This window comes from Momordica charantia (assembly GCF_013281855.1).
Source record: "Momordica charantia cultivar OHB3-1 chromosome 11 unlocalized genomic scaffold, Mcharantia_2.0 BLBB01000011.1, whole genome shotgun sequence".
NCBI lineage: Eukaryota > Viridiplantae > Streptophyta > Magnoliopsida > Cucurbitales > Cucurbitaceae > Momordica > Momordica charantia.
Genome location: NW_028275159.1, coordinates 1,300,357 through 1,326,361, shown reverse-complemented (window position 1 = coordinate 1,326,361; position 26,005 = coordinate 1,300,357). Strand labels below are relative to the sequence as shown.

The window sequence follows — 26,005 nt, the reverse complement described above, 5'->3', positions numbered from 1 at the left end:
ACCGAACAACCACTATGTGTTAATATAATATAAATCTTTGAAAAAAAAAATATACATATAAATATAAATATTTACGAAAAGTTAGTAAAAGAAAAACAAAGATCGACGAGCGTCTATAGAGTAGATCGCCGTAGAGTCGTTCCCATCAGAAATTACAAAATGACGAAATTGCCCTTCTGTATACACGTGTCCCTCTTTGGTTAGCCGAAGGGTGAGCTATTCCTTAATGGGTGCCGTAGAGAGATTACCATCGATCTAGAACGGAAAAAAGTAGCAGTTCCCTCCATTGCAGGGAGCGGGATTGAAGTGAAGAGGACTTCCCCGTAACCTAGGGTTTCCAGTTTCGAAGCCGAAGGAAAGCTGGTGATTGATAGGCGAAACAGCGAATATTCATGGAGAGCGCCTTTGCGAGCGCCTCTGCCATCTCAGACCAGAGGCAGAAGATCGAACAGTACAAGCACATTCTGTATAATGTTTTGTCATCAAATGATACAATTCAAGCCAAGAAGTTTATTGATCACAGTTAGCTGCCTCACTTTCTTTAATATGTTGAAGTTTTTTCTCCCAACTCGCTCATTTCTTCAATTTGGTGCGAAGTTAGGGCTAACCATCTGACGACTCTTGATATTCAGCATTATCCGATGAAGTTCCGCTTGTAGTATCGCGGCAGCTTTTGCAGACTCTTGCGCAAGAGTTGGGGAAATTGGAGGGGGACACTCAGAAAGAGATTGCCCATTATATCCTCGCTCAGATTCAGCCGCGCGTCGTCTCTTTCGAGGAGCAGGTTTACTTCTGGCATCATACTTCTATGCGACGTTGGAATGATATTTCTCAATTACATATGAAAACAATTTCCAATCCAGAGTCACTTACTCACTTTGGAAAAGTAGTCTGGTCCTGCCATCATCCGTCTAAATTACCCGTTTGAAATGGATTTATACTCTTGTTGTATTAACCTTCTTAGGTTGTGCTTGGGAGTTGCGGTAGAATTAGTGATTTTGAAGAATTTTTTTTTTTTAAGTATTATTGATTTTTTAGAATCACCACAAGTGATACTTAGAGTGGTTTTAAGTTTTCCTAAAATTAATTTGTATTTGACCAAACATGGTTAATAGAAAGAGTGATTTTGACAATCACAGGACCAAAATCACTCCCAAACACACCCTTAATTATTTGAAGGAAATAGTGTCAGGATTGTTCTTGGTTATATTGGAATTGAAAATGTAAGCTAATTACCTATGTTTATTTTTTCTATAATGGGAACGGAGGGGGATTATTTTGGGGTCCTTTTAACTTTCTTTAATCACTGAACCATCAGGTCTTTGTAGCTTCAGATTCCTGTTCAAAATATAGTTAACTCTATGCACAGTTAGTGCACATCTAATCTATCTGCCGGTTGATTTGCTGTCTTTGGTGGAATGCTTATTATGTAGAGTATACAGAAGATACCGTGATGTATGGAAAGTGTATGAGCATCACGTCTAATTATGTAAAAATGAATTACACTAATCGAGTTGTTATCTTGTATTTTTTAGCAATATCACTTGCTATCAAGTACCAAAATGAACTGGTGTAAAATAACGATTGCACCCTGTATGCCTTATCTCTTTTTTACTTCAGTACCTTTATTCTTGTCTCACTAGATTATGAGTGTGGCTAGGGGCTGCAGTATTAATAACTTATTTTGGCAATGAATTTTGGCCTGCCTTGGTCCATAGACTAGGGAATAATTTGTCTCCATGTGTTGCAGGTGTTGATTATACGGGAGAAGCTTGCTGAATTGTATGAATCTGAGCAGCAATGGTCAAAAGCTGCTCAGATGCTTAGTGGCATTGATCTAGATTCTGGAATGAGGTATAATACTTATTTTAATTCCAACCTTTTTTTTTTTGGGTAGAAGTTTGATTAAATAAATTTTGGACTTTGTCTCTTTAGTTACTATCTCTTTTTATGGCCTCTGTCAGAGTGATTGATGAGTCATACCGGTTGTCAAAATGTGTTCAAATTGCTCGGTTATACCTCGAGGTACAGTTACTTCTGAAATGACGGTTTGAATTTTTTATGGTACAGTGGAAATTTCCATAATGTTGTATAAAAGCATTATGTTGAGCTATGTATGGTAGGAGAGAGGGGTTGTAGGTTGCATTGGACGTGTTATAGTGGTAATGGTGCAGCAGTTTTTAATTCCATTGTATCATTGTATGTACTGAGTAGGAACTGGTTGTTTAATTAATGATCTTGCTTGTGGGAACAAGGAAATTTGTTTAGTCTTGGGTACTCAAGCACTCAGTATCGCTCAATTTCTTCTTCAACAGGATGATGACGCTGTTAATGCTGAGGCTTTTATCAATAAAGCTTCATTCCTGGTTAGCAATAGTCAGCATGAAGTCCTCAATTTGCAATACAAGGTTAGAAATGCTTTTTATTGTTAATGACAATAACTTTGAGGAGGATGGGTGTATGGATTTGCCTTTTTTATTTTAATACTTTCCATTTCATTCCTTGTTGCAGGTTTGTTATGCAAGGATCTTAGACTTAAAAAGGAAGTTCTTGGAAGCAGCACTGCGTTATTATGATATATCTCAAATTGAAAAGAGACAAATAGGAGATGAGTATGTCAAATTTAATTTTCTTTTCATGGGAAAATTAGTGCTCTCTTTAGCTCTGTTAACATCAATGACTCATAGATATTCTTGGCTGACACTGATTTTGAGCATGTGTACACCATTGAAAATTATTTTATTGCTATAGGTCTGCCAGTTCTTATGCATAAAGTCTCTGCATTCTTGACCTTCTTTTTTGTACTTTTCATTCACTGCAAGAACTGCTCACTTTCATTTTGAGAAATGACAAAAAAATAACCTACTTAAAACTAGTATTTTACATATTTATCTAGTTTCTAAATAATTGCAGAAGTGGCAAATTGACCAATCTTGAGCATAATCATGAGCATAATCATATGTCGACAAATATTATATACTTTTCCCCCTTTACTCAAGTTCTCACTGAAACTGCAAATTTGAGCTGACTTTAGTTTGTTACTTTACCATTGTTTGTTATAAGGAACGTTGACCAATTTTCTGAACTTTCTAGGTTTCTGACATTTTCATAAATGTGTTGAGCAATTATTCTACTAACCTCAATTTGTTTAGAGCCTCGAATATGCACTATCATTCTGTGAGGTATCTCCTCACTTTCTATTACTTCAAGAACAAAAGAGCCCTAAGGCGTTACAATTGCTAACCCACCAATTCGAGAGGGTGGGGAACCTCTCCTTCCTTAGCTAACAAGCCAAAGCACAATCAAGCAAAAAGACAATCCTCCCTAACGACATTCCCTGCCTTATACCCTACCTGTACCTTCTACCTCCATCTAGACACTTTCTCTCTCTTGGCCGTTATGGCCTACATTCCTAACATCCCCTTTTTACCCCTCCTATATGTCTTCACTATCAGGGGTCTAACACATTCTTACTTTGAAGCCCCCCACCCACCCACCCAAAAGAAAAAGGGTTTGTGCTCATATATATCTTTTGTAGCATAATTTCAACAATGCTACAATTAGGATACCACTGTTGAGTTTAGAAACTCAATGTTTTTCAAATGAAAAAGATACAATAATTCATAGTAATGTGTAAGGCTCTTTCTTGGCCTCTAATCCTTCATAGTATAATTTAACCACTAAAAGGATGAATATTGTTAGTTTAGTTACTTTATTTTGTTTTACAGAGAGCTCGACGAAGAAGCACTAGAACAAGCTTTATCTGCTGCAGTGACATGTACAATATTGGCTGCTGCTGGTCCACAGAGATCCCGGGTTCTTGCCACATTATACAAAGTAAAAATCTTTTTTAATTGATTGTACACCATTTTGGAGGGGGTTGTGTTTTTTTAATATGTCCTGTCTAAGTATTGGCATTTTGGTTTAGGATGAGCGTTGCTCAAAGTTGAAAATCTATCCAATACTGCAAAAGGTTCTCTCTTCTCTTTCTCTAAGATAAACGTTTTAGTCTTTGTTAGCAAATTTGTTCAGTGCATTTGAATTGATGAGTGGAAAATTGAATTATTAGGTTTACTTGGAGAGAATTTTGAGAAAACCAGAAATTGATGCGTTTGCTGAAGAGCTAAAGCCTCACCAGGTTATTATTTTGACTCTTGACCTCATTCTGGATTCTGCATTGGACCATTTATTGAAAACTTCCTTTTTGTTTGCTTCAACAGAAAGCCCTTCTGCCAGATAATTTTACTGTGCTGGATCGTGCTATGATTGAGCATAATCTTCTCAGTGCAAGCAAACTTTACACAAATATAAGGTTGAATAAGTTTAGTATATTTTCTTCATCTTCTTCTACATTCCTTTTCTGATCATTGTACAATTATTTTTGGCTATTCATGTGGCAGCTTTGAGGAATTAGGCACCTTGCTGGGTATTCCTCCTCATAAGGTGTGTGATATTTATTATTTTTATTTCATAATGCTTTGGAAAAAGTCAAATCGAGCATAGCTCAAGTGGTTAAGGCACCTATCTCTGATCAAAAGGTCATGAATTCGAACCCCCACATGTTGTACTAAACAAAATAATGCTTTGGAAAAATTTCGTAAACCTCTTGCTAATTATCTTTGATAGAGAGAGAGAGTGGATGGATCCTATCATTAAAAAGAGAGAAAGGTACAGGAAGGGAAGCCAATATCGACCCTAAACCAAGGGAGTTGCTTAGAACCTCTTATATATATATTCTTTTATTTTTTTATATCCGTGTGTCTGGGGCAGCTTGCATGTACCTCGACTAATCAAGAGTCAACCGTTTGACCCTACTATATTTGGTTGACAAGGTAACTCGTAGGATATTAAATTCTAGGTAGGTGGTCACCATGGTTTTAACCCATTCTCTCTAAACCGTTCTATGTCTATATGCTTGTTCTATATTGAGTTTGAAGACCAACCCACCCTTTCCTCTTTTCTTCTTTACCTCCCATCTACCACTTTGTTCAAATAGGATACGATCTAAATTTTGACTACCTCCTGTGGAGGTAGCTTCGCTCTTTGAAATGGTTACATCAAGGACCTTTTGGGTCTATCCACAAACTCTAGCAAAGATTTGTAAATATTGGTTGTGAGACTAATAGGTCTGAACATCTCTTGCCAGAACAGCTGAGGGCTTTCTGGGAATCAGGCATTGATAAGTTTCATTAACTCATTTGTCTACCTTTCCTTTCTTAATAATGTTGTTTAAAAAATTCAGCAGTAAGGTCGTCTGCAAAGTCTCACCCTCCCGAAAGTCTTTCCAGCCTAATCTTGCTGTTCTTTGAAATTCAATCATAACCCATCAGGTACAAACCTTTTGCCTTCATCATTTGTACAGAGGTTGGTAAAGAAATGCAAGAATTCATTCTCAATATTCTAAACATCAAGGGAGGGATCTTGACAAAGCGCTTGCTCTTTCCTCTTCTGTTACTTGCATCAAATTTAGAGTCTATGACAAGTTGAGCCTCTTAATGGTAAATTTTAATTCCCCGTAGTTATGTTTACTAAAATTACTCATCCATTGGTTTTCTTCCCTATTCTCCCTCTGCCTACGAGTTAGTGAGTGAGAACGAGAGAACTTGTTAAAAATTGTCTGCTACTGGCTTGCAAGCTCATGTTGCTCATGAAGTTCGTTCCACTTGCTAAATACCTGTTTTCAGGCTGAGAAGATAGCATCAAGAATGATCTATGAGGACAGAATGAGGGGATCCATTGACCAGGTATATTTTTTCTTTCTTTTACAAAATGTGATTATTTCACAAATTTTTTACGAGGCATCTTACCAGTGATCCATATAGACGAAACTGATCATATTCATACTCCCATCAATAAAAAGAATGAATGAAAATTTATGTATATTAATTATTTTTCAGAACTCTCTTATCACATTATGTTTACCTGTGAAACTGCTATCAGGTCGAAGCTGTAATCCATTTTGAGGATGATATTGAAGAGCTGCAGCAATGGGATCAACAGGTATCTTCTGTGGGATTTCATTTATATCTCCACTCATTGCGCATTGCTAAATTTCAAGATTAAAAAAGGTTCACTCTAACTGTATGGCACGTTTTAGAGCAAGTTTTAGATATCTGCATTTTGTTACGCGGAGAAAATGTCAGTTTTTTGTAAGAAAAAGAATGATATAAAAGATGTAAACATTTATTACTTTCATTTTTTATCTGATGGATCTTCTGTGTAATTATTTGCTTTGGTTGATGTCTTTAGATTGTCGGTCTCTGTCAAGCGCTCAACGACATATTGGATAGCATGGCAAATAAAGGTGTCTCCCTTCCTGTCTGAAATTTGTGCTGTAACGAGTTCCAAGCCAGTGATTTTGTAATATCAGAAACTTTTATCTTTTTACCACATTTTGAGGCTATTTTAGTTTTTTTTTTTTTTTTGAGAGGTTGGAAATTATTATTCTTTTTAGCAGCGAGGGTCATTGTTCTGTCAACGGTGGAAAAAAAAAAAAGAAAAAAAGAAAAACGAAACTTAGGGATAAAAAAAGAGGGGGAGAGATGGAAAATGTAGAGGAGTTGTGATGAAGCTAATGTATCAAAATGTTTTAACTTCCCCTCCCCCTGAGAAAAGGGAACAAGAGAAAGATAAAAGGAAACACTTTTAATGGGCCTCTTGATGGGCCCCAAACATATTCTACCAGGCCCACTTTTGTGAACCTACCCATCTGAGATCTGACAATGGCTACTGGTCTCCACAAAAATTATGATCAATCGAGTAGTGGTTTTACCAATGTTGTCCCGCGTTCTAGAATTAACCTCGATTGAGAAGTTAGATATTCAGAGATAATTATTTTGTTTTTTATATATATTTTTAAAAATTAAGTTTCTAAACACTATTTTCATTGTATTTGTGTTCTGTTATCTACTTTTTAAAAATATTTTCAAAAATTTAATAAAAAAATCGAATACTAAAAAAGGACAATTCTAAAGTCTTGTTATTGTTTGGTTAAGAATTTAGATATATTTTTTAGGTAAAGGTGAAAACGAAAGAAATAATTTTTTAAAATAAAATTATCATCATATTATATTTTTTTAAAAGTTTTTTAAAACCGAAAAACAGAATCAACTGACAATTTGAATTTCGAAAGGAATAACCCACAGCAACAGTATTTGGTATTTCGTACGAAAAGGAAATGGAAAATTATTTCCGTCACCGTCATTCATAATTGATTAGGCAGTTTTAATTTCTCCCAAGTAAATTTTTGTTATCTATGATAAAAATTAAAATTCTTTTTCAATTTTTCTATCTCAAGCTTAGGTTTATTAACTTAGGAGGAATAAAAAGGAAAATTATCCCGTCACCGTCAATGACATAAATTCATATTAAATGAACTCAAACTTATAAAATTACTATTGATTAAAATAATAGTAGTTTTACTTGAAAGATCTTAAAGTTCAAATCTTAATCTTCAATCTCTTATTTGAATCCAAAAAGAAAAGAACATTTATTTTTATAATTTACTTTTACGATAAATATAAAATAACAAGCTAAACACAAAATATAGATTTCTATAAATTAATTCTTATTTTTCTATAAATACAATTCAGACACATAAATTCAAAATTTTCAACTCCAAAGGCAAACATAACAATTCTTAATTTATCAAAATTTTGGGCGAAATGTCCTCTTATTGGTTTCCTATATGTGGCCTTGCAAAAATAGAACCTTGCATCTGAATTACTTGCAGACATGTGGGCAATTAACTCAGAATAAAAGGATAAAAAAGTCTCCATCCCATCCAACAAAATGTTGAATGAAATGGACTTCCAACATAACAAGTAAACATTTGAATAAAATGAGGCATTAATCTTGGATCCAATTCCAATGGCAAACGTATTAGAATCTTAGAATCTTCCTTCAGATTTTATTGGCTTCTTCATGTGTGTCTTCTCCAACTTGAATGACGCAAATGCAGAACTCATTTGGCTAGACTCCTCACCAAAAGTGCATGGCTTGCGTTGTAGTTGCAAAGAAGATTGCCTTAATATATCAAACAACGAAGTGCGAGTACCTGACTTGATTTCGGGTGCAGTGTTCTGACCACTTGGCCTCACTTGGGAGTAACTAAACTTGGCTGAAGAAGTCCTTGTAGCTCTAATTTCACTCTGACCCTACAAAGGCAAGTAACCGGAGTTAGTAGGAATCACGATTGACCAAAGAGGCCGTGCCAGTAATTGGTTTGATTGAACCAATCTATATTTGATGAGGTAAAGTCCTTTGCTGCCTCTCAATCATCCAGAAGTAATATAAACATATGTAGTTCAGCTTCAGCATTAATCTTTCTAACTAGAGCTTACCGGATCAGAAGGTTCCTCAGTCGTTGCAATTGCACTCCTGCTGTTGCTGTCATCCCGACCAAAAATAAAAGAACGACCGTTGGTCGATGATCCATTCTTGTGGGATGAAGAAAGAGATAAACTTGAACTTCGGCCTAAGAAGGATGACTATATAACATACGTCAGCTTTATAGAAGATAAGACCTTTTACCATAGAACTGAAGTTGTAACGGATTAAATAGGTTACACATTTCAGATTATGCAGTATATATACCTTTGAAGATGTATTTCTGTTTACACCAGCTAGTGGAGGGTCCAAAAACGCTGCATAAAAATAGACAATACATAAGGATGAAATAGTTTAAAGCATGCCAAATTTTTGGGATGATGAAAGATGGTGCAGATCTTACTTGGTGCTTTTTGTCTCTTCTTTGCATCAGGTACAACATTCAGCTTTTTAATAAGGCCAAAAACTTCTCTTGTGCCCTCATCCTCAGCAGGTGACAGAAATGTGGACTTTCCTTCCTGTTTCAGATAAATGGTCAGATAATCCTGTGAAGTGTATGGTTGAATGATTGATTAATATATGTAAAAGACTTGGCTCATCAAGGAACAGCATGAATCTCACAGCTTTGTCAAATACACGTTCTCTTGCTAGCCTCCTCTCTGTTTCCTCATCATCGGATATGTACTGATCATCTTTATCTGTATACATTTGAGGAAGCATTTGCTTTACTTTTCTTATGTTCATTCGAGCCACATTAAGTGGAAGTAAATCTTCGGCAGCTTCTTGACAAAATTCAAAATCATCATTTGCTCCCTCATTTTCATCTTCCAGCAAAGCCGATTTTGTAAAGTTTGATCCATATTTCAATTTCTGCAGAAGATTTTCTGTTCCGGCAGCATCTTGCTGTTCAAGCCACTTCTGATGAAGTTCATTGCGCCTTTCATTGTCTAATGGATTTTCTTCATATGCAGTTGCTATCATATCTTGAAGCTCTTCTGAATCGGAGTCCCCATCTTCCTCTTCATCTTGGAAGCGCATATCATGGTCACTGTCATCTTCTTCCTCAGCTTCATCATCAACAAAAGCTTTAACAGGATCCCCGGTTGCCGATGAAGGCAAGTCTGACAAACCATGTGGATGTGGATTCACGTTCTCCTTGTCATTGTCCTCTTCATCAGAACTACAAAAAGCAAGGTACTTGAGTTATGTGAGCAGATAGCCAGCAACGTAAAGTAACTAAATTTAAGACTCCTTGAAAACCAATGATAAACTCATATATCAAGCAATTAGAAGTAGCCTCACTTAATATTATATCTCAGTTTTTGACACTAAGATAGCAGGAGAAGAAACCAGCAAGTAAGCCAAAGTATCGTGAATATATCAATTTAGAGGCAGGTTAGCAGATGCAATCGCTGAACCAGGCAAACTAGGACTAGAAAAATATTAATTGTAATGTTCTGTTGGTGATTCTCTACATGGGGGAATAATAAATTAATAAATAATTTACTATTCAGACCAAAATAAAGCTTCCGATGACTACATGATATCAAATTTCTAATCACATAACATTCTTACTCATCATCAAGGGCAGCAGAATCGAGCCTTAAATTCATTGCCAAAATGGATGGCGTGAAATTTTCTTGCAGATGACTGCTGGATGTCTCGCTCATCACATCATCAAGGGAAGTATCACGCTTTAAATTCATTGCCAATATGGATGGAGTGAACTTTTCTTGCAGAGGATTGTTATACAACTCGTTTGACACATCATCTCCATTGCTTGTTTGGGAATCAGAAAAAAGGTCCTACAACATGCATGGACTTGGTAATTATGTTGACAATATAGAAAGAAAACGAAACCTCGTCACAACTCACTGAGTGAAAAATACCTGAGTATCATTAATAGGAGCCCGAAATGCTTCTGTGACCTCATTGATGGTAGCCTGTATTTCATAGAGGCAAACAACTGCATCAAGTCAGTTATGATACAAATTTGAAATCCTAAATTCAGTATATGTGATTGTAGACAATCCTTGAAGCAAAAAACAAAAAAACAAAAAATTCATAATTTAGTTCAAATAGTCAGGATATAAAGAAAATGCCATGCCATTTAGCTTCCTATAAGGCTTAGTTACTGGATTGACTCAACTAGAACTAGCCAACAGTTTCACTAATCATTCCCAATCATATGATAGAATTCTATCTAGAAATGACGGCAAGCTAGATGCCAACAGCCCCTGTAATCACATGATCTTCTATATGTGCCAGTGCCACGTTTTAATTGGTGTGCCAAAGAAAAAAGGTCAGCTTGTTCAAAGTGAAGCTAATTCAAACTCATTAGTGGAACAAGAAGGTGGGTATATGTATCTAACCCTTTCCCTTTCTGAGGGTATGTTTGTCCCATTATTACGTTCGTCTATACACATTGAATCTTCTTTGTTCTCCAAATCTGCAGGATGCTGATTCATATCCTCACATTCTTCTTCTAGAGAGTCCTCCCTCCCTTCTACAGACAACCTATGCTTGATCACGACCTCTGAGAATAGTTCATCACCATCATCACCGTCGAACATGATGTTCTTGACAATGATAGATCTGCATAAAATAAATACTACATAAGTATAAGTTCATAATTAAGTATATATGTATGGGCCAATGGCTAATAACAGAATACCCACTTCCTTGAGAGCTCAAGCTTCCTTTGACGGATCTTCTCCAACACTGAAGATATTGGCTTCTGAACGTGTGGTATAGGCTTGAATGCTGCTCCTCTAGTATCTAGCAAGAAAGTAGATCAAAACTTGAGAATGTTAACGGGAAGTATGGCTTAAGCTTGGCATTTCATTTTAAAGATCCATGGTTTTTCAGAAGAACTAGGACACGATTGCGGTGAGTTGTGCAACTTACCTCGCAAGAGTCTCTGCGACTCGGCGCGGAGTTGCTCAACGTATTCTCTTCTCTCCTGAAAATATAAGCAACGAAGTAAGCAAACACCGAGAAATGGGGACAATAGACACATAAAATATCACAGCTAAGAACATCGATGGTCATGATACCTTCTTGAGAATCCTTTTCGAGACCGCAGCCTCACTGAAATTTCCAGGCTCCCCACTGCTCTTGAGCCGCTTGTTCTTCGATTTCCTCCTCTTTGCTTCTCTCTCATCCTCGAATGCATCCAAACTAGGCCGTTTCTTCTCCTGTTCATCTATTAGCACATCGCCGTTTTCCTCTCCCATGCCCGGACTTTGATCTTCAGTTTTGTCATCAATCCCAGCCCCAGCATCAAACTCAAAGGCCTTCTCCACTCCGGAATCATTTTCCTCACAATCCAGACCAATAACAGGTTCCAAATTATCACCCTCATCCAAATCCCTCGATCCAGATCCTGATTGTTGAAGCTCATCGGAGTCACCCAGATCTTGGCCGTCCAATTTATTCAACTCATCCCCTCCAAATTCCGAGGCACTCAATCCATGCATCTCAAAGCTACCATCAAATCGATCATCGATCCTGGCAAAATCCCCCAAAACTCCACTCGCAGATTGATCATCGATCGCCGGCAAATCCTCCGACACTACACTCGCTTTCTTCAAGCGCTTCAGCTTCCTCCCCGAAACCAGAGGGGAAGCGGGCTCGGGAGAGGACAAAAACTGGAAATCGTCGTCACTCTCCATCCTCGACAATCGAAATTCTAAGAATAATCGAAGACGAAAAACTGACCTGAGAACTGCAGTGAAAAATCCGGAGGCGCTAAGAACAACTGTAGTGGCGGCAAAGCGAATTCGAAAAATTAGTGAAGGCTCCAAAGCGATGCTCTTGCGTCTTTATTTATTTCTTTATTTTTCTTTATTTATTTATTTATTTTTAATGTATGACTGTGAGATGGGCAAACAAAGTTAGAGCGAGCCCGCCAAAATTACCTATTGGTTGGACGACTCCACGGAATCTTTTGATGATCTGTCGGTAGTACGTGGAGAAAGCCCGAGGCCCAGCCCAGTCGTTTCTCTTTTTTTCTTTTTTTCTCGATTATTGCATGTTACCTTCTTTAAATGTTACTTTTCACAATTATTTTATTTTATTTTTATCCTTAATGTTTTCTTCTTTTTTTCTTTTCTTTATCATATCCGATGTGGATCTACTTAAGAATTGGATCGGTGTTATGTTATTTACTAATTGAATGATATTTTATCATATATTCATATTTTAAAATGTTTGTTATTTTAGAATTTGCTATGATGAACTTGTTTTCATAATTAATTGTCACAATAACATAATAAGACATAGGCCAATGGGCTACTTGCAAACATAATTTTGCACTTTGTCTACTATGCCTGATACAGTTTAGGGTTTAAGTTAGTAAGAGATTGCATACATTTTATAAGGGAGCCTTGATAAATATGGCTATGCAATAACGATACCTACACTTCGAATTTTCTATTGGAAATCAAAATATTATTTGCTAGTAGAATTGACATTCCACCAAATGTAAGTATTCTATTGACCAAAATCTTCCCCAAACCGACAAGCTCACCTTTCAAATACGTGGGTCACTTCTTTCTCGTCTTCAACAACGTGTTTCAGTTGAGGCCCAGTTGAGGCCCAGATACACGCATCTCAACTGAAATATGAGCAGCGTGACATACAGAGAAAAGTGAGAGAAGGAAGAGGATAATTGTCCCTTCATTTATATTAGATTAAAAACGATAAGAATTTGAACCTTCTTTTTTAAATTTAAGCAATATATAAGTAGATTGTAAATTACGAAATCGGGGGTAGATGGTAATTTCTCATGCAAAATTTGACAAACTTTGATGAGGTCATTATCTTTCTTTTAAACCAAATATTGTTTTTTTCCTCGTCATAGGTTAACCAATTTTGTCGAGTTTCTTAGCTGAGATTTTAATTAACCAGTGAATGACAAACCATGTGGCAACTGGCAGGTTTAATTTTTTTAATAAGCTTATTATTTCCTTACCATTTTAATAATTGGTCACCTGCATATTTTTTGCCTTAGAAGTCAAGTTTGATTCCAATGACAAGTTTCAGAGGTTGGGTTAAATGTATTGTTCACGTGAAAATTTATCAAGTTGTATAATTTAAAAGGAAAAAAAAAAAAGCAAATGACAATCAATAGATTTAGTACTCATTAACATTAAAATGTAGAGATTAGAGTGAGGATCGGAGGATGTAATAGTTGATTTAATACTATAGAGAAATCTTCATCTTCATCCACATTTTTACATTTTTATCAACATTTTCATAAATGGTTGAAAGATTCAATATTAATATTAGAAAGAAACGCTTTTCTCCAAAATATAAAAACTATATTAAAAATTGGAAGGTGTAAAGAGAATATGAGTATACAATATTAAGAGGGATGGTTTATAACTCATTTATTAATTCAAACATTTAGTCTACGTCCTCCCAACTTTGTTAGACTTTGTTTACTTTGACCGACGTACTTTCAAAACGTCTATTTCAATTTATCTACGTATAATTTTCGTTCATTTTAATCCATATACTTAAAAATTCCGTACATAATAAAAGTTCTTCCATTCACGTTACTTAATATAATGTGTTGAACTTGTAATAAGAAAATGAAATAAAAAAGAAAATAAATGGACCAAAATGATAATTTTTTTAGAGTACAAGAATCAAAATCAACATTTTAAAAGTGCAACACCAAAACAAAATTTAAATCATTATTTTCTTGGAGTTCTTCTGTTCATTCCCAGCAAAACCCTACATTACCTCCTGCATCGTTGCATCTTGATAATCAAGACCACACAGAGATAAAATAAAACATGACTGGGAAAGTTGTATACTGTCTTGTTTGTGCAAGTTGCTAATCTTTGGAGTGATATAAGCAATTAAAATATCAGAGCATGAGCAATAGGGAAGCGAACAGTCACTTCAAAAGAACTGCTTCTTATGACTATTGAGGTTTTTGCTAGAATGCTACTGAAATTTTCAGTGCGCAAAAAGCATTCTCAGATTCAATCAGGAATGTATATTGGAAATCCATGTCCAGAATAAATCACAAACAGGAATTTAAAGGGAAGATTGATTGAAAATTACACTTCAAAGTTCCACGTCGATTCCGCAGTTACTTTTGGCCTTTTTGATTCATCTGCCAGATTGACCGATGCCACAATCTGTACAACAAAAGAAGGGTTAAAAGAACGGAAATGAATCGAGTAAAAGCATCTAAAACTCAAAATTGAAGGACTGCTATCGCACTCGGATCATAGACTATGATCCTCAACTACCAGAGAACACCGAATCGGGTGCCACTACATTTTTATCCCAGAATCTTAATAGTTACCATTGCCATCAAGGAAAACAAATTAAACAATCTAGTAACCAACTGATTAAACCAGTTTCATTTTCATACGCAGCAGTTTCCAAGATCACTACTGCCAGAACCTTGGCCTGGAACCACCACTTCGAGCCCGCAGGCATTTTGCCCTCTTCTCAACTGCTCCATGCCAACGCGTTGCTAACACTTCTTATTCTTATACTGTGTTTACATCTAGTTTTGAAATCCTCTAGAAACACTTTCACCAGCCAATAACATTATCCATAATTTTATTGGTGTTTATGTTTAAGACTTCCTAGTACTTTTGGAAGAAACTTATGGCGGATAAAGAAGGTGTTTCATCTCAAAACACAACTCCAAAGTACATTGTGAAACTTAACCTCACTAACAACTTTTTAGGAATTTAGAGCCTAACACGAAGTCTGTGGCTATCCTATTTGTTTTTGTATCTTGCATTCGTGCATGGCCCAGGCTAATAAATATGTCCCAAGTTTCCCCATACCCACGTGGGAGAGTGAGATTTCTCAAGATAAGATGACAAAATGCTCAATACTACTCACCACAAACCAAACAGCAACCTATTTTCAAAACAATTTGTCACCAAACATCAGATTACCAAAGGCTAAGCCAGTAGAAGATCAAGTAATTCCTATCGAGACAAATTCGTTGATACGGAGGTTAAAATACAATCCAAGGGGATAACTTTCTTTCCCCCTGAAAAGTCCAAGGGGATAACTAACCATACGTTTAAAGTTCAGAATTTTTACTTATCTTAAGGAATAATTCAAGACTCTCATAGAACTCCCTGGTTGTCAATTTCCAGCAAGGAAAACCCCCTTCCTCTCTGTTTGGAATCATGGTATCATGGCATCCGCAGGGAAATGTCGGGCACACCAACCTTAGTTCTAGAGACATCAAAATTCTCATTAATTAAAAGCTTTCTACCAAGAGGCTCAAATGCATGAACATATAGAACTTCCTCCTAGATGTCCCAATTCTTCACTACCAGGTTCCCCCTTTTATGTCCTTTCCTTTTTGACTAAAAATTTAACTGGAGAGTGGATGTTTGATTTTATACTTAGCGGTGAATAAAAAATATTCATAGACTGTGTAATCCTGAACTTCAAGGCTGGACATTCTTTCAAAGATAAGTGTTTACTGTTAACTGTTTGGCCAATTGCATAAAGATAATTATAAGTAGGATGAGTTCTGAAAGGACTACACAGCTAGAGTTCAGTTCCCTTTTTAACTGTACCAAAAACTAAAGTCGCAAAAGAGAAATAATCGAACAAAAGACATGCAGTTCACGGATATGGTTCAATATAAATACATCATATCAAACTCCTCAAAAGTGATTAATAAGAAACTGCCCTGTCCAGAAAAGGTACTTGAAACATCATACGATCTTCCTCACTTTAGTGAGTAATCATATCCGGGAATTCTGCTTTTTTAAAGCTGGTGGAGTGCACCCCTCCAATGAAGTCCCCCCTCATTACCTCCATTTGGAGGTTCAAAAGTCCAAAGAAAACTCATGAGATTCTTCAAAAGAAGTGCAGAAACTGGACTATCTCTCCTTCAGTATGCAGCCTTTGCCTTCTGAGTGATGAGTCCGTTGAGCACCTCTTCATCCACTGTCCGTCTGCTGCTTGGAGTTGATCTTCTCTGCTCGATACTCTTGGCATTTCTGCTTGCTATCCTAAGCAGATCGACGGGTGGCTTCATGAACTGTTAATGGGCTGGTTTTTACCTAGAGAAGCCAGGTTTATTTGGAACTGTGCTACAAGGGCTCTTTTGTGGTGCCTATGGGAGGAAAGAAATCGTCGTATTTTAATTGGATAGCTTTTGTATAGCTCTTTTGGGTGGGGTTCTCTCTACCCAGTCCGTAGGTTGTTTTCCTTCCTCTTTGGCTTAATATACAGGTTTCTCATTAATAAAAAGAACTACACAATTAACAAGCATTCAATAATTGTACAAGTTTAATGATAAAATCACTTACCTTGATATCTCCGCTTGACTTTAAATTCCTTGTCCATTCTAATCCAAGTGCCTTGGTTGTAGTCTGGTACGTAGCCTTGAATACATCATCACCATAAACCTTCCTCGAAACAGAAAAGTCCCAAGAGTTCTTTGCAACATCGTAGGAAGGTTCAAAAGTGGTCACACCCTCATGCACGTAAGTGTACTTCAATTTACAATTTCCAGAGCCAAGAACGTGATTGGCAGAGACCTTGTTAGCCGAATCAAAAACTAGGGCTCCATCAAGAATTGTTCTGTTGTCGCCCCTACTATGGATGTAAGTCAATTTCAAAGGCTTCTCCGCTACCTTTACAGTGTTCATAAACTGAAAGCGAAGGTCCTGTACAATAGTATGCAATAGCGAAATGATTTAGCACGAGATCGAATATGACGGTGCAAAGGGGGAAAAAACGAATTCCATAGAAACCTAACTTAGTCTTCTACCTGAAAATTAAAATTAAATTCCGCAGTACAATGAATCGATTTCAGGTTCAGCCTAAACAATTACATACTCCAATTTAAGTGATTTGCAGTACCAATCTATTGTAGATTAAACCAAATGATTCCGTTTGGTAGTGAAATATACAACAATCAATTCCCACTCCTACCGAGATGTTATACTTCGATATTTTCTCTACGATCTCGAAAACCATTCTCGGGCATCAAACATGCATTTGAATCTGAAAATTGGAATAGCCGGCGTACCTTTTTGGGGACATTGTAATCAACTATGAAGAAGCCCGGTTTCTCAACGGCAAGAGCTAGGCCATTTAAGCTAGGGCCGTTGATGATTGTAGCGTCGGTAATGGAAGCTCGGAGCTTGACATCTCCGGCGTTAACAGCTAGAGTCGAGGCGGCGCCGCTTTTATCTGCGTCGTACTTGGTCTTCAAAGTTGCCTTCATCGTTACCAACGAAGGAGATAAGCAAAATAGGACCCCCGTCCACTGTCCAGATATGAAATTGAAAACAATGTCTTCACTTCTTCCATTTTAAGCTGTTGCCTTTGTACTAAAAATAATAATAATAATAATTACAAATAATAAATTTGGTCAAAATAATTGGGACAATACTTTAAAAAAAAAAAGAAACTCCCCTTAATTTTGTCCATTACTCTTTTTTTACAGTGAAAAAAAAAATAGTAATTGACAAAATTTTAATATTATCCTCCACATTTCATAAGCATTCAAAAAATAGTGACACAAGTATAAATTCATCATTTATTGTCGGTTCAACTTTAATTCGAGAGTTGAACCAAATCAGTAAAAGTAAAACCTTTATATGATATACCTACAATATTTTAGAGTTGGAATGACGAACTTTTAGATTCACATGGGTTGAACTAAGAAAATGACTAATATAATAAATATAATTTTTTATTTTTATCGACGTGTATAATTAAGGTATGGAGTAATTTTGTGATAAGTAATATGTTAGACAATCCTTCCGTACCAGATGAGCTCAAAAGATGTACATATTTATTTATTTTGGTTGCATTGTATATATGGTATGTATATATTAATAAACTTTGGACCATAATTTTTATTTTCTAAGAATAAAAATGATTATTTTTTATTAGAAGTATGAGAGTTTGAATTTACGGTCTTAAGGTAGGTGCCAATTAGAACTGGTTGACAAGTAAAAAAGAACATTTACCCTAACTTAAATTATCAATTTTATAATAGGCTATGCTCTATTACTTTTTTTATTATTATATATTATGGAGTGACTTCAAACTTTTAGTTTTAGTTTGTTGACTATTTTAAGGGTATATTTGAATTGAAAAGTAAAAAATGCACATGATACAATCCTATATTTCAATATATGAATGTGCTGCATAAATATTGTATTGAATTTATTTAACTCCCAACATGAGTATATTTAAAATGAATACGAGCATAGCTCGACCGTAAAAATATCTACCGATTAAGAAAAATCAAATAGTTGGCGACTTCAATAAATTTGCACTCCGTAATCCATTCGCAGCGGCAGCACCACCTACCAAGTGTCAAACGATGTAGGTACAAAAATTTGACTATTTTGCTGCCAAAGACTTGATAGCTCCGTAAAATGAAAAAAAAAAATTTAATAATAAAAACAAGTATAAAAAAATGGAGAAAAAAACAAGAACAATAACGGAACTTGTCCTTTCGATTTAAATTAATTCGTTTATAATCGTCTAAATTGACTATAGTTTATTCATTAAAATATTTATGTATTTAACTTCAAATAGCGATAATATTTGTTTGGTTCAAAAAATAAAAAAGAATGGCGATAATATTCATGAATATAACCTCATGTTGACACATATTTAGTTGTTTTTTAAATATTATTAGTGCATACGACACTCAACCTTCAAATTATATTAGTGTGGAAATTATATGTGTTTGATGATCAAAGAGATAGGAGATGTTTGGGGAACTAAAATAAGGGTGAATAGGCTCTCTTTATAGGCGATATCACCGACTGTGTTCTCGATAAAACCTCAACGACTCTTTAAAATTGCAGTGAATCGCGACGTGTTGTCGTGGAATATGTTGGAGACGTAGACTGAGTAAAGGTTAAGCTAATCGGTTCAACCAATAAATGTTAACAAGATTTCAAGTATGCTAGTATGCTTGATCGGTTCGGCAATACGAGGCCAAGGTAATAAAACTTGAGGCTTTATCGATCAAAACCACGTGTGACTTCCATTATCCAATCAATATGTGTAGCTAAAAAATTACCTCCAACCACATGTAAATAACTACAAATATATAAATCCAATTGTCTTTGTTTTCATGAACATACAAAACAGACTATCGAAACAACTCAATTCAATTAATTGATATACCATACCAAACATGAAAACACTTTCTATAGGTACTTACAATTACAGTCGGTTAGGCTCGACTAGTAAAAAATCAAGTATACATTACTTTTTAGCTCAATTTGAACATCTAATTATTAAATTTAATCGGTCTTATTGTAAAAAAATAATAATAATAATAAGTTGACATTTGCTGGACACTAGTGTTTTTATTGAAGTCTCTATCATGTCATGGAGTAGTGTGAATTAATTGATGTTTTATTTATTCATTTATTATTTTTTTTTTTTTGGAGAAATATCGAGGTGGTGTTTTCATATACTATTCAAGTATAAATGCAAAATAAAGTAATCTTAAATGTAATAAATTAGTAACATAATATAAGTGAGTCACCATTGTGAAACACATCAAATCTCACTTACATGCCAAATTCAAGTCTATTTATATCCGCAACTGATTAAAATTTGTTTAAGATGCACACCACTAACGTTAGACATGTGTTTATTTTCTATAATAAAATAAATTTAGTCATTGAATATAACTTAAAAAGACAATGTTCAACTAACTATCTTTGCTGATTGATACAACTTACTGTGTGTTATTGTTTTAATCCAATCAATAATTTTCAATGTATCTAAACTAACTGAACTACGTTTAAGACTACTTATTGGATTAAAATAATAACGAGCAATAAGTTGTATGAAACAAATTTGTAACCGGAACAAAACAATAATTAAAAACACATTAAGCAATGGGTCTCACAAAATTTAAAACTAAACCATAAACAATTTAAATAGTTAAAACCAATCTCACAACAGAATCAAAACAACGTTTTGGATTTAAACCCGATACGGAGACAGAGAAATGACATGAATTTTGCTTAAAAGAAAGAAAAGAGAAAACGAAGAGGGTCCTAAAATCGTGCCCTCACGACACGGCTACGCGCAAGGAGCACCTTACAAAAAAATCACGTCCCTCTATTCCAATTTTTGCTTTTACAATCGCCACAACAAACATCCACCCAATCCCGAGCCCTCGCCATAGGGGAGGACAGGGCAGTGCCTCACAGCTCTTCCTTTCCATTTCCCCTCCACCAAAATCAAAATCAAAATCAAAATCATTATTGTTCTTGTTCTTCCCAATCAACAAATTTAATTTCCTCTTCCATGAGGAAGCTCTGCCCTAATTTCGACAAAGAAAATGGACTCGAGACGGTTCTGGAGGTGCCGATTCCGGAGGAGATGTTCACCAACATGGGCACCAACGCCGCCATCCGCTGGCACAATCTCCGCGCCTTGATGAAGGCTCAATCCGCCGACAATGCCAATAAATCCTCATCGCATCTCTCCGCCGCTTCCAACAGCGAGTTCATGGCTCTCCTCAAGCTCGTCGGCTCTCCTCTAATTCCATTCCAGGTCCATCTCGATCTCTCCTTCAACTGCTCTTTCAGAGATTACTCCATCGTAAGCGCTCAATTCCCCCGCTGAATCTCAATCTTCTATTAATTTGTTCTGTCGTTCGTTTCGACGCCGTTGAATCTAAATCTAAATCACGCGTGTCCTCGGCTCTGTAGGAGGCGTCGACAGCGAAGTACATTGTGCAGCAGTACGTGGCGGCGACGGGAGGGCAGGCGGCGTTGAACTCGGTGAATAGTATGTACGCGGTGGGGCAGGTGAAGATGATGGGATCGGCGATGCAGCAGGGGGAAGATAGCGTGCAAGCGAGGGGGAAATGCGAGGTCGGGGGATTTGTGCTGTGGCAGAAGAATCCGGACCTCTGGTATCTTGAGCTCGTGGTTTCAGGATTCAAGGTCAGCGCCGGAAGCGACGGGAAGGTCGCTTGGAATCAATCGTCTTCTCAGCCGTGCCATGCCAATAAAGGTCCTCCCAGACCCCTCCGCCGCTTCTTTCAGGTGCGATTTCCATTCTTTCCGGCCAGGGTACACGGCGGTATGGAAGATTCTCTTTAGCAATAATAAAAACTCGATTAAAAAATGAGTAGTAGATATGGTAAATTTGATCTGCGTGGTGATTCTGATTCGGGGAAAATGAATGAACAGGGATTGGATCCGCGGTACACGGCGAATCTGTTCCAAGGCGCAGTGTGCATCGGGGAGAAAGTGATAAACAAAGACGAGTGTTTCATTCTGAAACTGGAGACGGCGGCGGAATTGCTAAGGTCACAGAGCACGCCGCACGTGGAGATCGTCCACCACACGATATGGGGCTACTTCAGCATGAGAACCGGCCTTCTCGTCCAGTTCGAGGACACGAAGCTGGTACGGATGAAAGCGGCCAAGGGAAACGACAGCGTTTTCTGGGAGACCAGCATCGCTTCCACGATCGAGGACTACCGATATGTGGACAGCATCAACATCGCCCACGGCGGCCGGACCACGGCCAGGTTGCACCGCTACGGCGAGGCGCTGAACCACAGACGGAAAATAGAGGAGAGTTGGAGAATCGAAGAGGTTGATTTTAACATTTGTGGTTTGTCGATGGATTGCTTCTTGCCTCCGGCGGATATGAAGAGGGACAAATCGGAGGGCGGAGATCAAGAGGTGGGAGAGAGCTAACTGTCACTAGATTAGTTTTTACCCAAAAGAAAAAAAAAAAGAAAAACAGCCACCAAATTTTAATACTATACAGTATACACCCATGTAAATATAGGAGGATTGATTTCACACCTTTTTCCCCCTTTGACCAATGGTCCGAACTTTTGAATACAATACATGGACATTTTAGATCCACAACGTAGAACAACTTATTTTCTTTTTTCTTCGTATATACACATATATATTCGAACAAAATTATCTGGAGACTTTTTTTTTTTGTTTTTTTGGGTTCTAACAGGAGAAAAGGAGCTAAAACCCAAAAATATTTTTTGGAGTTGGAATTGATAATTCAGTATTATTTTTCTAAAATTAAAAACTAATAAGTATCTTAATTGTAGTTATGGTTCTAAAAATATAATTTCATTGAAATTTTGAATCTACTAAATGGAAGATAGATCAGAGATATAGCACCAATCCCTACTTATACTACACATATATTGTTAATCCAACAAAAAATAATAATAAGTGAAATTAAATTTTCGAATCTACAGTTTTAAATTAACATTTTTATTTTATTTTTAACTAAACTAATGGATTAGGGGTCGGGCGGGATAAAAAGGAACCCTTATATATGTCGATAAGTTAAGTCAAAATATTTTTTATATTTATGCTCCTGTTTTTTTTTTATTTGCCTTTATTTGAATCATTGTTGCCGTTGTTTTAGATTTTTTTTTTATCATGTCTATTGGATTATTTTGTACCTTAATTTTAGGGGCGATGTTTAACTTTTTTCCATGCAATATACTTTACATTGGTAAAAATAAGTATTGTCTTTCCCATCAATGATAAAATATTTCATTTTTACCATTAAGTTTTTAGATACTATCAAATTTATGCTCCATTAACCTACCCACAATCGTAAATCGTAATCAATGAATCATAATAAAAACTTTTATTTGTTTATAAAATTGTAGAAATGAAATCAAATGATGAAACCCACCTCAAATTTGTAATCTCATTACTCCTACAACCCATCAATTTCATTTTCCTTCCTTATTTATTGTGCCCACGTATATATTATAATTAATTTACAATTTTTACTATTTCTATCTCAATCTCTTAATTAGACCCATACAGTTTTTTATTAATTCATTTTATTCTTTTATAATTTATTCTCTATTTATACTTCAAATTTTCAATAGAATTTTCATTACATTGCAGGTAAGTAAACATGACCTTAAAGTACATTCAGTGTAAGCTAGTTTAAGTTTAAAAACCTTATTCGTTAATGTTCAATATCATATTCTGATGATCAAAGATATATACATCATTGAGTTACGCTCGTATAGACATATTATTCTCATATTTTATATTTTAAGAAGCGAATATATATAAATAAGGCAAGATATTCAACATAATTTTAAAAAATCTGCAGTTGCTTATTTTAAATAAATTTGATTTCATTGTTGGTGAGTTAAAGAAAGGAAAAAAAGTATTTAAAAAAATAGGAAATTAAAATCGTAGCTATCATGTTCTCTAAAGTCCAAACCCTAATGCCCGTGAATGCTATAAATACTAGTGTCCGCACTCTATTCCCTTCGCTCGCCGTCTATGGTATCCGGGTGGAATCTCTTTCTTTCATCTTCATTTATCGTCTGAAAATCTTCCATCCTCCGGGTTTCGAAAATTCGAACCCTAATTCCGATTCTCTCAACCTCTGTTAACTGATCCGATCGTCAACGGCTTAGGTTTTTCTGCTTGTTTGTCATCGTTCCTTTTCAATTTTTGATCTATTTGCGCTCGTCTTATAATCTGCGCGAATTTCCTTGAAGGTTTTAGTTTCTACCGTAGATTGAGATCTTAACGAATTTCTTCCTTTTTCATGAATGATTTTCCGCTCATTTGTCCATTTTCTTGTTTCGAATGATTTCAAATGCATCTGTTTACCCTCTCCTCGGTATCTGTATGAAAATCGAGGGGATAAAACAGGTGCAGACATCGAAAGGTTGGCTTACCAGCCCATTTCATATTTGATCTTTGTCCTGGAGTCAAATGGACCTACCGAAATATCGGCCACCATGTTCATCGCTTATTTGGCCTTATTTGTTTCCTTCCAGATTTATTTTCTGAATATTTTTCTGTTGTTATGGCATATGATGAATGACTTCTTTTCCGCTTATTGATATACTGATGTTCAGTGCTGACTCAAAACTCCGCTTATTATCTGATGCCATTACAACTGCTCATCCTATCTCTGTTTTCCTTTTTCTTTTTCCCGCATAATTTACATTTTCATGTGATTTTCTTCTGTTTCTTCGAAATCAGGTTTATTTTAATTTGATTAGTGTTTTCAGTAGTTTTATATCAAGTAAAGGCAGGCAAATGATGTAGACAAATTCTTATCCTACACACTGAAGTAAATGTAGATTACTACTCCGCTTATTATCTGATGCCTTGCTTAATCGTAAAAGAAATTTCAGTTTTCGAAATTTTAGTTTAATCTACTGTCTCGCATCAAATATTGGATTGTACCTTCCGATGAGGAGAAAAAAGCAGACGGGCGGTCTGAATCTGATGCCGTGTTGATTGTCTGCAACTCCCATCTTCTTGGGTTCCTGAGGGTGAGGCAATCTTGAAATGTTTCTATTTAGTAGTTTTTGCTACAAATTTTGTTAAATTGTTCTGGTTTTCATTTGTTTTCGCTATGATGAAGTTTTGCCTAAATTATGTCTGGACATATGAGCTTTGTCTGTGATTAGTTGTGCATATCTTCTGAGCTGAGCCATGATTTCATTTATCTGAAACTCTTAATTTTGTAGCTTGTTCCACTTGCAAACGTTGTTGTTTTCTAGCTTTTGTCTATCATCTTTTGGTTTCGAATTTTCCTTGCTGCTTATTATAGCCACACCTCCATTTTGGCCTTTCGTTTTTTTTTTGAAGTTTGAATATCCCGAGTTAAAATAGTTCGTCGAATTGCAGGTTCAAATCACTTAGCTAACAGATGGGAATTTGATACGAGAATCATGAGACGGGATGGAAATGAACTTCATGGGGCAATTACCCCGTTATTGATTACCCTTAATATAAATAAATCCGGTGCACGTTAAATTAATTTAATTCGAACCTTAACCATTTTTTGGTTTTCAAATTTATCCCCGTTATTTTGTAATCTTAACCATTCAATTTCGAACTTGAATATTGTTGGCCCAGCTTGCCCTGGAAAATAATGTTTTAATAAATAGAGGATTGCAAATGAGAAGTTAAAGAAGAATAAATGGAATTACATGACGTCGACATTACAAAATAAAAAAACTAATTTTTAACGGATTAAGCAAATTAAAATTTAATAATTAATGATGTTAGATTTGTTTGAAAATTAATCAAAATCAATTTTCAACCATCAAATTTATTATATTTTAAATAAATAATTTGTTGATAATTTATTTTATCAAGTTAAATTATTTAAAAATAATTCTAAACAGTGTTTTTAAAATAAACTGCTTTAATTTTTCAAAAATTCAACTTCAAAAATTTTATTTTTTGGTTTTCAAACAGTAGAGTTAATCTTTGCTCAATTTAAAAACCAATGAAAAATAAAAATAATTAAGTACCAAGACAAAAACAAATAAGAAAAAGGAAGGAAAGAAAGCATATTGCATGCAATACCCTTTGTTAATTATTTCAAACTTCAAACTTCCAGCCAAACATGGACTTTATATGTTGAAGAAACCTATCCCCACTCCCTGGACAGTTCAACCAAATAAATTCTTAATTTTTATTTAATAAATTATTTTCATTGTAAAAGATTTTGAAAGAAAAATAAAATGAAATTTTACACTTTTAAATATTGGTTTATTAATACAGCTTTTTTTAGTACTCTACGTTGGTGTGAGGATTGGACTTTCTAGTAAGAGATGAGTGCCTATGTCAGATCTTGTTTAAGGTTTAATATTGGTGTATTAATAAAATATTATAATATAACT

The 26,005-nt window shown here is 35.6% G+C and overlaps 4 protein-coding genes, 1 long non-coding RNA gene and 2 other non-coding genes across 8 annotated transcripts; 5 read left to right on the top strand and 2 right to left on the bottom strand.

Moving 5' to 3' along the window:
• The first annotated feature begins 243 nt into the window (after positions 1 to 243).
• COP8 (Proteasome component (PCI) domain protein) lies at positions 244 to 6,700 on the top strand. The gene is made up of 14 exons (XM_022283260.2): positions 244 to 522; positions 633 to 784; positions 1,751 to 1,854; positions 1,965 to 2,025; positions 2,316 to 2,408; positions 2,512 to 2,612; positions 3,729 to 3,837; positions 3,929 to 3,973; positions 4,070 to 4,138; positions 4,221 to 4,312; positions 4,401 to 4,443; positions 5,685 to 5,744; positions 5,941 to 6,000; positions 6,250 to 6,700. The coding sequence occupies exons 1-14, from the start codon at positions 393 to 395 to the stop codon at positions 6,322 to 6,324; spliced, it is 1,194 nt and encodes a 397-aa protein (XP_022138952.1). The 5' UTR covers positions 244 to 392; the 3' UTR covers positions 6,325 to 6,700.
• Positions 6,701 to 7,608: 908 nt separating this feature from the next.
• LOC111008080 (DNA ligase-like protein) lies at positions 7,609 to 12,144 on the bottom strand. The gene is made up of 11 exons (XM_022280660.2): positions 11,385 to 12,144; positions 11,236 to 11,290; positions 11,007 to 11,106; positions 10,701 to 10,923; positions 10,218 to 10,271; positions 9,904 to 10,133; positions 8,950 to 9,508; positions 8,732 to 8,846; positions 8,596 to 8,645; positions 8,343 to 8,489; positions 7,609 to 8,156 (listed from the first exon to the last, which is right to left on the bottom strand). Exons 1-11 carry the CDS (start codon positions 12,000 to 12,002, stop codon positions 7,890 to 7,892), a joined length of 2,418 nt encoding a protein of 805 aa, XP_022136352.1. The 5' UTR covers positions 12,003 to 12,144; the 3' UTR covers positions 7,609 to 7,889.
• Positions 12,145 to 14,240: 2,096 nt separating this feature from the next.
• LOC111010917 (outer envelope pore 24B-like protein) lies at positions 14,241 to 17,636 on the bottom strand. Its single transcript, XM_022284499.2, has 3 exons — positions 17,369 to 17,636; positions 16,644 to 17,003; positions 14,241 to 14,483 (listed from the first exon to the last, which is right to left on the bottom strand). The coding sequence occupies exons 1-3, from the start codon at positions 17,564 to 17,566 to the stop codon at positions 14,403 to 14,405; spliced, it is 639 nt and encodes a 212-aa protein (XP_022140191.1). The 5' UTR covers positions 17,567 to 17,636; the 3' UTR covers positions 14,241 to 14,402.
• Positions 17,637 to 20,301: 2,665 nt separating this feature from the next.
• Positions 20,302 to 22,089, top strand: LOC148207989 (DUF620 family protein (DUF620)). 2 transcript variants are annotated; one of them, XM_088119284.1, is made up of 3 exons: positions 20,302 to 20,883; positions 21,042 to 21,380; positions 21,528 to 22,089. In XM_088119284.1, exons 1-3 carry the CDS (start codon positions 20,635 to 20,637, stop codon positions 22,041 to 22,043), a joined length of 1,104 nt encoding a protein of 367 aa, XP_087975410.1. In that variant the 5' UTR covers positions 20,302 to 20,634; the 3' UTR covers positions 22,044 to 22,089. The 2 variants fall into 2 exon arrangements, with proteins under 2 accessions (XP_087975410.1, XP_087975409.1); XM_088119283.1 differs by having other exon boundaries at positions 20,304 to 20,931.
• A 1,493-nt stretch (positions 22,090 to 23,582) lies between these two features.
• On the top strand, positions 23,583 to 25,261 carry LOC111014973 (uncharacterized). Its single transcript, XR_002601961.2, has 2 exons — positions 23,583 to 24,643; positions 25,002 to 25,261. It is a non-coding gene; the product is annotated as an uncharacterized LOC111014973 (long non-coding RNA).
• LOC148207988 (small nucleolar RNA R16) lies at positions 24,168 to 24,257 on the top strand. Its single transcript, XR_015789106.1, has one exon. It is a non-coding gene; the product is annotated as a small nucleolar RNA R16 (small nucleolar RNA).
• LOC148207987 (small nucleolar RNA R16) lies at positions 24,397 to 24,479 on the top strand. The gene has a single exon (XR_015789105.1). It is a non-coding gene; the product is annotated as a small nucleolar RNA R16 (small nucleolar RNA).
• Positions 25,262 to 26,005: the final 744 nt, after the last annotated feature.